This window comes from Hippichthys cyanospilos, chromosome 5 (assembly GCF_059441005.1).
Source record: "Hippichthys cyanospilos isolate Australia breed blue-spotted pipefish chromosome 5, RoL_Hcya_1.0, whole genome shotgun sequence".
Classification (NCBI taxonomy): Eukaryota; Metazoa; Chordata; class Actinopteri; order Syngnathiformes; family Syngnathidae; genus Hippichthys; species Hippichthys cyanospilos.
The window spans coordinates 8,104,196-8,117,761 of record NC_142373.1 but is presented as its reverse complement, the minus strand read 5'-3'; the positions used below and the strand labels follow the sequence as shown (position 1 = coordinate 8,117,761).

General features: G+C 63.2%; 1 protein-coding gene across 5 annotated transcripts; it reads left to right on the top strand.

Annotated features, from left to right (window-relative positions):
- Positions 1-604: 604 nt before the first annotated feature.
- LOC148423300 (guanine nucleotide exchange factor DBS-like) lies at positions 605-13,465 on the top strand. 5 transcript variants are annotated; one of them, XM_088414310.1, is made up of 33 exons: positions 605-940; positions 3,643-3,726; positions 4,265-4,379; positions 4,477-4,567; positions 4,782-4,901; positions 4,969-5,085; positions 5,322-5,471; positions 5,532-5,656; positions 5,744-5,858; positions 5,920-6,039; positions 6,545-6,736; positions 6,800-6,991; positions 7,055-7,214; positions 7,294-7,352; positions 7,617-7,702; positions 8,001-8,067; positions 8,149-8,264; positions 8,628-8,697; positions 8,776-8,868; positions 8,967-9,059; positions 9,133-9,258; positions 9,339-9,563; positions 9,636-9,728; positions 9,801-9,879; positions 10,731-10,800; positions 10,977-11,095; positions 11,232-11,321; positions 12,056-12,121; positions 12,267-12,370; positions 12,710-12,804; positions 12,885-12,970; positions 13,067-13,142; positions 13,255-13,465. In XM_088414310.1, coding segments are annotated over exons 1-33 (3,474 nt in total). In that variant the 5' UTR covers positions 605-861; the 3' UTR covers positions 13,256-13,465. The 5 variants fall into 5 exon arrangements, with proteins under 5 accessions (XP_088270436.1, XP_088270434.1, XP_088270433.1 ...); XM_088414308.1 differs by having other exon boundaries at positions 791-940; positions 4,526-4,567; XM_088414306.1 differs by lacking the exon at positions 605-940 and adding an exon at positions 1,372-2,246.
- Positions 13,466-13,566: the final 101 nt, after the last annotated feature.

Here is a 13,566-nt window from a genome sequence, read left to right as displayed (position 1 = left end):
GCTCGTATACGTTCGCAATGGAGCTAACCCTAGCTAGCTACGCTAATCCAATAACGACGACGGCTTGCTAAAGTCGCTAGCTAACGTTCTTTTTCGACTCTTTTCTATATTTTCATGACCCTCTCTTAAGCCTCTTCTACCAGGGTTTAAGAGACGGAGCAGCAGCAGGAGCAGCCCATAGCAAGCAAAATGACGGGCATTTTTCCGGCATCGTTTGATCGATAGAACCCAAGTAGCCGTGCCTTTGCTAAAGTCGCGAGCTAACGTTCTTTTTCCACTCTTTTCATTACCCTCTCGTAAGCCTCTTCTGCCAGGCTTCAAGAAACGGAGCAGCAGCAGGGGCAGCCCGTAGCAAGCCAAATGACGGGGATTTTTCCGGCATCGTTCGATTGCTAGAACCTAACCAGCCGTGCCTTTGGCTCGCATTTATCAGCGTGGAAACGACCGAGCTCAGACGAAAGCCAACAGAAACGTCGTTTCCTTCAATTCAGATGAGGTATTTTCCGACTCGGCCGCAGACAACCTCCACGCATTGCCAAGGCAGGAATATGGACGTCGGAAAGCTTTGGACGATGTTTCTGTCATCAGCTACGAGCAACAGTCACGTTCAATTTCCAACCCGCGGCGTCCAATGAGGAGCGCGATGCAGGTGCGCGCCTCGCGCGCGAGGTGTCGCCATCGCGCCGCCGCCGGCCGTCGCGCCTCCTCTGGGAGCAGGTTCGCAGCATCCGCGGCCGGCGTCGCGTCGCGTCCCGGCTCCCTTCCCTTCCCTTTGCCGACACGACCCACCGGAAAGCGGGCAAGCTGTCTGCCCCCGTCCCTCCCGGCTGGGCCGCCGGTCTCCCGCCGGCCCTCTGGACGATGCTCGTGCGGATGCGCGCGCGGGAGATGGACGCGGGGGAGCTCCTGGAGAGGCTGACGACGGTCACCGGCACCGTAGGTGAGCACCCGTCCCGCGCGAACCGAACTGTGCGTTGCGCCCATTCGCTTGTCGTTTGCGTTCGGGGCCGACGCTCGCCGTTTCCAATCGATAATAGGCGGCGCCGGGGCACGAACGGGGAGGAGGAGGGGCTCGCTTCGAATAGGCCGAGCGTCAAACAACTAGCGTTGCTTGTTTTATCGCTCGCGCGAAGGGAGGCTCGTCCTCGGCACGCTCCGGATGTGCCGCGCGGCGGCGAGCGGCCGTTCGACTTGTTCGGCGCTTCGCCTTGATTGACGCGCGCATTGCTTCCGATCGTCGCCGAGCGTCATCGCAGCGCACCGCGCCCGCCCGAACAAGGCTCGGGCCAAGGACCTTGAAGGCGGCGCCGACGAAGAGGCGACCGCGTGGGCGGGTGGGGGGGATGATATCAGCGCTCACGAGGGGGGCGCTCTTCTCTCGGCCCCTCGGCCCCACGGGTGGGAAAAAGACGGGCGAAGAAATGCCGTCCGAACACAGGGTCGAAGGTTGAACAGAGCCCATCCGCGAGGGGCCGAGTGCCGACGGTGCCCGAGGCGCAACGCTGCAGTTGGAGCCTTTCGCAAGCCCCCTTTTCCACTCCCAAACGGAAGACGGTTTTCCGTCCTGTGATTTCCTTTTGGGGAATTCAGCGCTGGGAATGCGCTTTTTCCCCTCTCGACTACGTTGCCGGGCAAAACGGCAAAGTATAGAAAGGTGCAGTTCTGTTTGCCTCTGCGCTCTTCTGCTGAGCTGCCGTAAGAGGGAGCTTGAAAAACATTCCCAAATTAAGGCCGCTAACCTCAAGGGTCCGCACGCGACTCAACGTTGCAACGCAAATGTTGCGCCGGAGGGCAAATACTGCGGCGGCGGGCAAATGGAGGGCAAACGTTGAGCCGCTTTGCACGTATTGCACCATGGGGCTAATGTTGCGCGGGGGGGCAAATGGAGGGCAAATGTCGAGGCGGTTTGCAAATAATGCGCCGCAGGGCAATCGCGCCGGTAGGCGAACGTGGATTGGCAACAGGCGGGCCAAAGCCCGGGACGGATTAGCGGGTCCGGCGGGATATAATTAGCCCGAGCGAGCGAGCGAGCGAGCGACAGAAGGGGATTTGGCTCGCCGATCGCCCGGCCCGGCCGAGCGGGCCGGCCATGTCTCTGCACGAGCTGCTGCGGGAGGGCGGCGAGGCGTCGTGCCGCCTCATCAACAGACTGGCCCTTCTGGTCCACGGCCCGGACATCTCGGGACCGGGCTCCCCCTTCTCCTTCGCCGCGGCCCGCTCCCAGGATTCCGGCGGGGAGCGGCGAGGTAAGAGCCCGCTGGCTTGAAGGCCCCGTCTTCTGCGTCGACCTCGCTCGCTTCTAGAAATGACAAAAGTAAAGGTTCCGATCCGCGTTTCGGTCGAACCGAAAACGCTCTCGCCGCAGGAGCCGAGATGGCGTTTCGTGCCATCGTTCCGCGAATCCATCTAAAAGTATGCGAGAGCGACAGGAGTCCGGTTCCCTCATCCTATTAGTGGCCTTTTGGTTGTGAGATTTCCGCCAACGTAGTGAGGGAGAAGTGAGGACATTTCGCTCCTTTCCAAACATATTTTGGCTTCAAGGTCAGCCTTCAATTTCCTCAAGTGAAATCCGCCCTTTATGGAAGCGTCGAGCCCCGCCCAGCTCGCCCGCCCGCCCGCCCGCGCGCGCGCCTCGCCCTCCCCGCCGCAGAAGGAGCTTCCGAGAGCCGGCGGGTGTCCGCTCTTGCCGCGCCGGACCTTTGCCTCGCGAGCCCCGACGGGCCGAGCTCAAGAAAAGGGATGGGAAGTTCCCATCGGTTCGTCGGAGCGAGTTTTGCACAAAGGTGCCCTTTTTCACGCCTCGCGACGGCGAAGGAGGGCAAGCGGCCCCGAGCCGGCGGGCAAAGGGCCCCGAAGCCGAGCCCCGAGCGGGCGGGCCGACTCGCGTCCGCCTCTCCCCGCACGCAGGAGCTTGAAAAATCCCACCGACTCAGCCTCCTCTGCCGCCGGCTGCAGCGGTAGGCGCCCCGCGCCTAACCCGGGTTAGGGTTCTTCTACTTCCCGTCGCCCGAGCCGCCTCACCCCCCAGCGGTGACAGCCGCTGGCCCGGACCCGTTCGGAAACCTTTTGTTTCCGGACGTGAAAAAGCCCCGAAAACCAGCGGGCGCTTGCGGCTATTCGTTGAAGCAAATGTCAGCGCTTTGCTCGAGAGGTCCCTTTTGCCGCAGCTCAACCTTCTCTTTCGAAACCGCACTTGAGGGGCCGCGCCCTCGGACGAGGCAAAGGAAGGACTTTTTGCCGCGCGGATCGGCGTCTTTTTTTCGGGCGCTCGGGTCGGTCGGTCCCCGGCCGAGAGTTGTTCACGTGGCCTTTTCCTTCGGGAAGGGACGCCCGACCTTTCGGGCGGGGCGAAAAAGGGAACGGAGAGGCGGCGCCGCGAAGGAAGATGGAGCCGGGTGGGCTCAATGTGTGTCAGTAGGCCGCGTGGCCGACCCGCTGACGTTTGAGCCGTCCTCCTCCGCCGAAGGTTAATCCCGCCCGTTAAGCCCGTTAAAGAAGTTGAGCCCCTCCGAGGGCGGCCGCCGCGCACCCGAGCCGAGCGCCGACGCGCTCCTTCGTACGATTGGATATTTCTGTAGCCGCCGGCGTGGCGTCGGGGCGAACGGAGCCAGGGAATGATTTCTTCCGTCTCTTCCCCCCCAGATGAGATCATGCAATGGGACAGCAGCCCCCTGGGCGCCGCCGACATCGCTCCTCAACTGCGGAGGCACTTTGCTTCCCTTTCAGGTGACTCCGCTTCCGGTCCTGTCGGGAATCGCGACCTTACCTCCCAATCCAGTCCAAATATGGAGATTTGGCCGGGGGGCCGGCGTACGTCGTCGTCGCCCGAACCTCTTTTTTTCCGTCGGCTTTGCTTTCGTATTTAACTCGGCGGACGTTTGTCGGCTTTGAAATGGAGTTGTCTCCGGTCCCGATTGACGCCCCGTCCGCCCGTTGCGTCCTCCTTCCCATTGGCGAGCGTTCTCCAGCTCGCGTGTTTCCGCACTCTTTCCCTTTCCTCCGCGCGTGGACGACGGCTGCGCTTTTCCGGTCCGGCGCACGCCTCGGCTTTATTTTGCATTCGCGTATCTCCTTTGACCCGTTTCTGGCCGGGCAGCCATTTTCTATTCTGCCTCCCCTACTCAGCCGGGCCCGCTTTCCAAACGCCTGCTGAGGTTGCGGCGCGGTTCCCGGAAGCTCGGCCGGCTTACGGCGCCCAAACGCCGTCCCTCCGCAAAATGTATACACGCGTGTCCAAATATGCTAGCGTTTGGCTCTCGCTCAGGAGGCAGAGGAGACAACGGCAGCCCCGTCGTCGTCTTCCCGGAATTCCCGTCCTTTGGCGACATCGCCGACAGAGACTTTCGCGACGTGCTCACCTACCTGACCAGCGTGCCCAGGTGACATTGACTTAGTCCGCCCGTCCGTCCGCCCCCGAAACAAAAGCGGGCGCTAGCCGCTCTGCGCGCTTGAGGGATTTTCCCGCACGGGTCGCAGTTTGCCGTCGACGGACGCGGGCTTCATCGTGGTCATCGATCGCCGGCAGGACCGATGGGCGGCCGTCAAAGGGACCCTGCTTCGGATCGCGGTGAGCGGCTCCCCGTTTCCTCGTTTCCTCACGCGCTCTCGGAGTAACGCGCGCCGGCCGTATACAAAAGCCGGACGCGCTTCAAAGTAAGAAGGTTAAGTCACGCCTGCGATTCCGTCGGCCGCCTCGAAACGTGGGCTCCGCTCGAGGTTGACCCCGAAAGACCGGGGCGGTTACGGCAACGGAGATTTTTCTCCCCCGCGGCCGGCCCCAGGGCGCCTTCCCCGGAAACCTGCAGCTGGTCCTGGTCCTGAGGCCCACGGCTCTGCTCCAGCGCGCGCTCTCCGACATCCTCTTCAAATTCAGCAAGGACGAGTTCAGAATGAAAGTGCCCGTAAGTGGCGGCGGTCGCCGGCGTTTGGCCGGCCGCGCCGGCGTCACCCTTTGCCGCGCCCTCGCAGGTGATCATGCTGAGCTCGCTCGGCGAGCTCCACTCCTACGTCGACCGCGCGCAGCTGAGCCGGGACCTCGGGGGAACGCGGGTGTACTGCCACGACAAGTGGATCGCTCACCGCACCGTACGTAGCGCCTTTTGCACGAGCACCGGCTGGCCGGTTCGCTTTAATGGGCCGAGTTTGAGAGGCGGTGTGTGTTTGACTTCTCTTCGGCCCGACCGCCGAAAACAAACACACCGATTTGGCCCCGCCCGGGTCATTTTAGTCTTCGTTTAGCGACGGCGGCCGGCCGTCTTAGCCCGTCCCGGGGACGGAGGAGCGGCAGGCAGGTGTCCCCTCACGGCTTTTTGCCGCGCCAGGCTATCGAGGCCTTCGCCCTGACGGTGAAGAAGATGGCCCGGGCCCTGCAGTCCCTCGGCACCGAGCTGGCCGAGAGCCGCGTGCCCGACGACAGCCGGGAGGTCGGCCTCCTCGTCGGCGAGCACCGGTGCCGGAGAGACCGGATGAAGGCAAGTCTCCCTGACGTCCGGGCGGCCGGCCCGGTGGCTTTCAGCGGCCGCTTTGTTTAGGACGATCTGCTGGCGGCTCTGAGCCAAGGCGGCAGGCTGCTGGAGACCATCAACCAACCTTTGACGCGCGACCCCGAACACGAGGTGAACCAGGACGAGCTGGAGAACCTGGCCACCGTGCAGAGGTCAAAAGATGGCGTCTTTTTGGCGTGGCGCCGCACGCGTTCCCCGCGGCTGAACGGCGCCTTCTTTGTACGTTGACGTCTCGCCAGGCTGCTGTCTCAGTTGGACGAGACGGAGAGGGCTTTCGACGAGTTCTGGAGCAAGCACCGGGCCAAACTGGAGCGCTGCCTACAACTGCGCCTCTTCGAAGACCGCTACAAAGAGGTGGGTCCGTCGGGGCGGGCGGCGCCGGGCGGCGGCCCACTCCTGCCTTTCGGCGGCGCAGGTGAGCGTGGCCCTGGAAGGGCTGTCCGAGAAGCTGGCCGCCTTCACCGAGGCGGGGAGCAGCCGCGTCCACGCCGAGCGCATTCTCGCCGAGCTTTGCGGCCACGAGGAGAGCGTCCGCGTAAGTGGCCCCGGGCCTTAATTACCACCCGTCCCTTTCGCTCCGGTCGGCTGCGCCGGTCGCAGCTTAAAACTCCATCGAGCCAAGCGCTTTTGGCGCCGCGGCGCTTTCGGTGTCATCCGTCGACCGTTTGGACGACGGTCGAACTAGCTTTTTTCAAAACGTGCGCCTCAGTGGGAGGAAAAAAATGCCCCGGGATTGGGTTTTGCGCCCTGAGGATCTGGACATTCAATCCTAGGTGCGTACGCATTCTTTTTTTCAGGCGGTATCAGGGCGGGGTTTGAAAATGTCAGGCGTCGGATGACTTCTTGGCTAGACATCCTCTCGCCTTTCCCCCGGGAGGCTCAGGCCCGTTTTAGCTGAGGCGCATCAGCTTGTGGAAAAATCGAGCCATACGACCTTATGATTCCATGAAGCGATTGTAAAAATCAGCCAAACCAACTTTTTTTCAGTAGTACTGTGGTCGCAGACCTCGGCGCCCATTTGAAGCGTTTCCCATCCGCAGGAGGCGGAGGACGGCGCTTTGGCTCTGGCCGGCCGAGGCGACGACCTGGTCCGGGCGGATCCCTGCGCCGGGGATTCGGTCGCGCCCAAAAGCGAGCGGCTGCGAGCGCTCTGCCGGGAACTGAGCGACGGGCTGAAGGCCAGGAAGGAGCTGCTCCTCAAAGCCTGCGAGCTGCACGGCCGCTTGGAGAGGGTGCGCGCCGCGCCGCCTCGCCCGGCCCGCCTTCGCCCGGCCTGACCCCGACCCCTCCCGCAGGCATCAAAGTGGTGCGACGACGGCGTTTACCTGCTGGCGTCTCAGCCCGTGGACAAATGTCAATCGCACGAGGGGGCGGAGTCGGCCCTGCGCGAGCTCGACGGCTTCCTGGCCGACGCGGGCCGGGACCGACTGTCGGACCCGGACGGCGTCCTGGCGGATTACGAGGCGGCGCTCGACCCGCAGCTCAGGGTACGTCGCCGCCGGGAGCCCGCGGGCGCGGACGCGTGACTCCGCTTTCCCGTCCCGCGTCAGGAGCGAGCGGAGGAGGTGTTCCGAAAGCAGGCGTCCGTGCAGGAGATGTTCGACCGGCGGAGGGTCAGCCTGAACAAGCTGGCGGCCAAGCAGAGCCGGCCGGTGCAGCCCGTCGCCCCCAGACCCGAGGCCTTCATCAAATCTCCTCTGGGCTCGCCCGGTCAGTCCCCGCCCCGCCGCCTTCGGGGCCGCTCGCGTTTCTCGGGAAATCCCGCAACGTCCGCCGTTTCTCGCCTCAGGACACCGGGGTAAACTGGATAGAAGCCACTCCGAGGGACACAAGGAAGGCGGCGAAAAAGTGGGTGGAAAGTGCTTTTCCCTCCGGACCGGGGTTGGGTGAAAATCTATTCTCGAGCGGGCCGGGCAAGTCAAATCGTGCTCCGTATCTTCCAAACGGTTGGCGTCGATGACAGGTTTCCCTCGTTTTTTCTGCCCTCCGCCCGTCCGCCGCCACATCGCCTTGCGACTGGTCTCAAAGGGCCGGCGGCCTCAGTCTGCGCTCTGGATGCTCTCGGTGCCGCACGTGCAGTCCAGTATGTAATCCTCGCGTTTGTCCTCCAAGGGAGACGGGCGAGCTCACAACGGAGCGGGCAAACGCAGACGTGGCTCCTTGTCCGAGGAGGAGGAGAACCTGGCGGTCCTCAGGAGGTGAGGCCGCCGCCCGCTCTCGTTCCTTTGCCGCGCCGGCCTCTGGGCTTTGCGGCCTCGCTCGACACGGGTCCGCCCCCGCCGCGTCCCGGCGACCGCCGTCCCCGTCGCGCTCATCCGTTTGGAACCCGACCGACTCGGTTTTATGTTCCGTATGTGCCCGGCGTCAGGCCCGCGCCTCCTTCGTCCATTTCCTCTGGACGGGGGTGTCGCACAGGAGGGGCGGGTCGAGCCCGAACGGAGCCGGGACCACCGTCTCGCGTTTGCGAATGTCTTTTTTTCTTTCCGCTGTTCGCAGGCACGTGATGAACGAGCTGCTGGAAACGGAGCGGGCCTACGTGGAGGAGCTGCTGTGTGTGTTGCAGGTCCCGACTCGACTCCCGCCCGCCCGCCCGATCGCGCGCGCGCGTCCCCGCCGATCTGAAGCGAGCGTCTGTTGATGGCAGGGCTACGCCTCGGAGATGGACGGCGCGGCCATGGCGCACCTGGTGCCGGCCCATTTGCAGAACAAGAAGGAGGTCTTGTTTGGCAACATGCCAGAAATCTACCACTTCCACAAGAGGTGAGGGGGCGCCCTCTGGCGCTCAGCATCGACGCACACAGGCGCGACGTCGCGAGACCAACCAATGAAGTGAGCGCTCGTCAACGGTGCGGTTCGGCGCCAGTTTGCGGCGCGTTTACATGCGGTGGGAAATGTCAAACTCCCACGGGAAAGAGTCCGTTCAGCTTTTAATGCTCCGATCGAAAGCCCGCACACATCAGGAAGAACAATGAGGTTTTACGCTCCGCTTATGTTTACGATTCCCGATGGAAGCGGCGCCGCGTCGGGTCAGAACTTCCCTCGCCGCCGGCAGATAAAACGGCGGTAAAACGGTGTCGGCCGTCCTCCGCGCACCTTGAGCTTCGGGACCCTCGTCTCTCGCAGGACCTTTCTCAGGGAGTTAGAGCTGTACGCCGACTGCCCGGAGCTGGTGGGCAGGTGTTTCCTGGAAAGGGTGAGGCGGCTCAACGAGGCCGGAAGGAAGGCGGGAGAGCCGGCGCCGGCTTGACGGGCGGCCCGCCCTGTCTTTCAGATGCCCGACCTGCAGATCTACGAGAAGTACTGTCACAACAAGCCTCGCTCGGAAAGCCTGTGGAGGCAGTGCTCCGACTCGCTCTTCTTCCAGGTGCCGCGCGCGGCCTTCGCGCGGCCTTCGCGCAGCCTTCGCGCGCCTTTTGGTCCGCCGCCGTCGCCTGTCTTCCTTTGACCTTTGATCTTGGCCAGGAGTGTCAAAAAAAGCTGGAGCATAAACTTGGCTTGGATTCCTATCTGCTGAAGCCCGTGCAGAGGATCACCAAATACCAGCTGCTGTTGAAGGTGGGCGTCGGCGGCGGCGGCGGAGCGCCCCCGTCGGGGAACGCTTTGCCCACGCGTAGATGGCTCCCCGCAGGAAATGCTCAAGTACAGCAAAGGCTGCGAGGGCGCAGAGGACCTGCAAGAGGCTCTGGCGTCCATTCTGGGAATACTTAAGGCCGTCAACGACTCCATGCACCTCATCGCCATCACGGGATATGAGGTGAGGGAGGAAAAAGCCACCGCGGCGTCCAAAGGTTTTCATCGGCCCCGCCGACTGAGCGCGCGCCTCCGGTGCGGCAGGGCAACCTGGGCGACTTGGGCAAGCTGCTGATGCAGGGATCCTTCAGCGTGTGGACGGAACGCAAGAAGGGCCACGCCAAGGTCAAGGAGCTGGCCCGCTTCAAGCCCATGCAGAGGCACCTCTTCCTGCACCAGAAAGCCCTGCTCTTCTGCAAGCGCAGGGAGGAGAGCGGCGGCGAGGGCTACGAGAAGGCCCCCTCCTACAGCTTCAAGCAGTTGCTCAGCGTGAGCGCCCGCCCCCGCCCCCCGCCCCCTCTCCGTGCCCCGTTTGACGCGTGACCACCGCCCCGTCCCCAGATGAACGCCGTGGGCATCACCGAAAACGCCAAGGGAGACAACAAGAAGTTTGAAATCTGGTGCAACTCCAGGGAAGAGGTCTACATCGTGCAGGCACGAAAGCTTTCTCGGCGGGTGGGGGGGGCCAAAATCCCGCCTTCACGCCCGCCTCTCTTGACGTTGCAGGCGCCCACGGCCGAAGTGAAAGGCAGCTGGGTGAAGGAGATAAGGAAGGTTTTGACCACTCAGCTGGAAGCGTGCAGAGGTAAAAATCGGCGCTCGGGTCTGCTCTCACGCGGGAAGTCGCCCTCTGCGATGATGACCTTCTGACTCGTACGTAAGCTGGAACGCGGCGCCGATCTGCGCCGATGCAAAAGCTCCGCATTAGCGCGAAAAGCGGTACGGTAGAAGAGCGACCTCACTTCATTGTAAATCGTGTAGTAAAATGTATGCCTTGACCTGGGCGGCGGCGTTAGCGCGTCCACCCCGACGCGGCTTGCTCCCAAACCCCGAGGCGGCTTGCTCCCAAACCCCGAGGCGGCTTGCTCTCAAACCCCGAGGCGGCTTGCTCTCAAACCCCGAGGCGGCTTGCTCCCAAACTCCGCTCCGATCGGGGCCGTCGGTTTGAGTGCGCCCCGATCGACGCGGCCGGCGAGCCTGCGACCCGCGTGAGGAGAAGCGGCTCTACGCCTTTTGCCTCGCTAAGTTTTACACCGGTGCACGTCAGTGAGCTCGTTCTCCGGGAGGCCGGCCAGAAATGAAACGGATCAGTCTACCGTATCTTCTGGAGTCGCTGAATAAAATACGGCTAGAAATACTGCCGTCCGGAACACACTTTTACGCGTGGTGCATCATTGACCGAAGGTCGGAAAGCAAGTGGTCCGAAGCGGCGTCTTCGTCGCTTCATGAAGCCCAACCGCCTCGTTTGTCGTCAAAAACAACAAATGAAATAGATCTCGGGCCACTTATTCTGTTGCTTGAAAAGTCACGCAGGCTTTATTGCGCGTCCGACGGACGCATTTGACCGCAATGCTATCGCTTCCCAGATGATTACTCGTCAAGGAAAACGAAGCCAAAACCAAACCAGCGAATGCTCTGCAATGTTGTTTTATACAGAGGCCAGTCAGCAGAGGGCGCCAGATCAAGTTACACACTCTCCCCCGTCGGCGGGACCAGAGGACCAAAGGTCTGTACTGTGCGGGATGTGCTCCTTTGTGAAGAGGAACGTGGTCCCGGCCAAAGTGCCTGACTTCCTGCCTGCCTGCCTGCCTTCCTTCCTTCCTCCTGCCTCCTTCCTTCCTCCTTCCTTCCTCCTGCCTTCCTCCTTCCTCCCTCCCTCCCTCCCTCCCTCCCTCCCGGCAGCGGCGGCGGCAGCCCACTCAAGACGGACCAGACGACTTTGAAGAAAGGCGGCGAGAGGAAAGGGGAGCACGCCGCCCTCCCTTCCAACGGATCGGCGTGGCCCAAGTCGGCGGGGGAAGGTGAGCTTTCGGGACTCTTGGCTCCCCCGCCCTGTCCTCCCCCTGGCTCCCCCACCTCAACTTACCGGGCGCTTTGCTTTTCCTCTGCCTTTGCATTTTCCGCCGCCTTCCTCTCGCATTTCCCGCGGGCGGGAAGGGAGCGCCGAGAGCCCCGCCCCGGACGCCGGCGCCGCGGCTAAAAAGCGCTTTACTTTACACGGCTTCAGTAACCTCAAAGCTCACAAAGGTAACCGACCGCAGCCCGCGACGCTCGGGCGGGTTCCGGTCTCTCTTGCGCGGACGTCACGCGGCGCCCCGTTATCGCTTCGACTGAACGGGGGCGGAAGGGCCGGGCCGCGGCGGGGCCGGGCCGCGGCGGGGCCGGGCCGCGGCGGGGCCGGGCCGCGGCGGGGCCGGGCCGCGGCGGGGCCGGGCGCCGCCTCACGTTGCGCGCCGTACAAGTCGCAAACGATTTCGGAAGCCGATTTAGCGGGTCCGGTCTTTTCGGCCGGAACCAAAAGGTGCGAGCGGCGCCCGTCTCGCTCCGTCCGGCTTAACCCCGGCCGTCGGCGGCAACCGCAGAAGACGGACGAGGTAACGCCGCCTCTTCCATTTCCGCTTTGCCCCGTGAAAGTGAACGTAAGTCATCAAGGCGTTTTGGACGGATTTGCCGCATTGCGAGCGGCGGGCCAAGGCGTCGGGAAGCGCGGAAGCCGCGGGTTTTCCTTTTGGCGGCGCCGTCGCTCAACTTCCTTTTGGCTTCGATAGCCCGAGTCGCGACTTTGCCAATTATAAGGGGCTCAAATGGATGAGCTTTCCGCCCGACGAAATCAGCTGAAGACAAGGGAAGTTTCGGGTCGCGTCGTGAACCGGGGCGGACCCGGACGTGGCTCGCCCGCTCCCTCGATGGCAAATAACCTGGGTCGGCCCCCGCCTCCGTTAAGCGCGCGCACTCCTTCCGGTTCTTGCTTTTGGTTTTAGGATCCCCCAGCAGCCCGGATCACAAGAGCAAGCGTCAGAGCGACCCCACGCCCTTCGGCTTTAAAGGTACCCTCCCGCGTCCGCCCAAACATTCCCCAAGGACAATTGGCATTATTGGCCCGCGTCCTTTCTCCAAAACGCGCGCCACCTACTGCAATACGCGCGCCGGGCCGGTCGCGCCTGGCCCGGGCTTCCTCTCGTCCCGCCTCAGGCTGGAGCAAGGCCTCCCTGGAGACGGAGCGCCAAGATGACTCCGGCGCCGACGAGCCTCTCAACTCGGACGCGGAGGACGACGGCGGCGCCGGCGGCGAGCCGGTGAGCCTTGCGTGCGCTCCGCCGTCTTTCTTGATAACTATAGAAGGGGGACAACGGGCTTCTACTCGCGAGGAGGGCGGACAGAGACGCGTATCCTTACAGCGTATCTTACAGCGTCGTCCCCTCACGCCGCCTTCACAAACAACTCCGAGGGAAAATGTCGACCCATAGACACGTTGCGGAGACAAACGCGGGTTAACCTATATGCCGTTAGAATCGCCGCGGAATTTCCTACGCTTGCGTCGGTCAGGCCGTATCCTGGCGTACGGCAAGGGGGCGCTCAGGGACGGCACCGGAACGGAAGAGGACAACCCTGACCCAGGGTTCCTTTGCGAACAGCGCGCGGGGAAATGCCGGGAGGGCCCCGCCCCAGAGTCGGCGCTGAAAAGCGGAGGCCGGGCGCAGCCGCTCAAAGAGGACGGCGACGGACAGCGGTGAGCGGGACTTGCCCCTCCCGGGCGCGCTCCCCGGAAGGGAGGGGGGCTCGCAAGGCCTCATCCGACCTTTGCCGCAGGTCGGCGCCCGACCCCGACGCCTCGGAGGAGGACCCGCCCGGCCCGCCGGCCCGGTCCGAGTCGTGCCGGTCGCTCGGGAGCTCGGGTACGCGCCGCCCGGACTTCCGCGGGGCTTTTTTCCCGAGTCCTCTACACAAAAGCACTTTTTTTTTTTTTTTTTTCTTTGGCTTCGTCCAAACAGAAGGCAGCCCATCGGGACGCCTCAGCACCTCGTCCAGCTGCAGCGAAAGCTGCGCGCCGTTCGCCCACGTCAAATGGTGAGCTTGCCGGGACCGCCGCTTTGTCCTGTGTCCTGACGGGTGTTTGGTGCGTGTGTGTGCGCGCGCGCGCGCGCGCGTGCGTTACGTGCACGCCGCAATCTACAAAAAGACAAGAACCCCAGGCGCCAGCCGCTTCCCTTCACGCCCCCGATGTAGATTGACGACCGTCATGAGGTGTTTACGATTGGAGCTCAGCCGCTGCGTCGTACACCGTTGACGGTGACGTCACTTGTGAAAAATGGCCGCGAATCCGAAGAAAAGCCCGCCGCCGCGTGGTTTTTGTCAGTGTAAAGCTTTGCAAATAAAACAGTCATAAATGGGACGGAGTCATTTGTGTGACCGGGGCGACGCCGGTACGCTTCCGATCGCCGGCACCGAGAACAATCCATCCCGGTCCCGCCTTCGAGAGGATCCGCGGGCG

Excerpts from the sequence above, each read along its gene's own strand:
- LOC148423300 (XM_088414306.1), top strand. The coding sequence starts at position 2,090 with ATGTCTCTGCACGAGCTGCTGCGGGAGGGCGGCGAGGCGTCGTGCCGC. Across the intron at positions 4,380-4,476 it reads TACCTGACCAGCGTGCCCAG|TTTGCCGTCGACGGACGCGG; the intron begins GTGACATTGACT and ends CACGGGTCGCAG. Across the intron at positions 5,086-5,321 it reads AGTGGATCGCTCACCGCACC|GCTATCGAGGCCTTCGCCCT; the intron begins GTACGTAGCGCC and ends TTGCCGCGCCAG.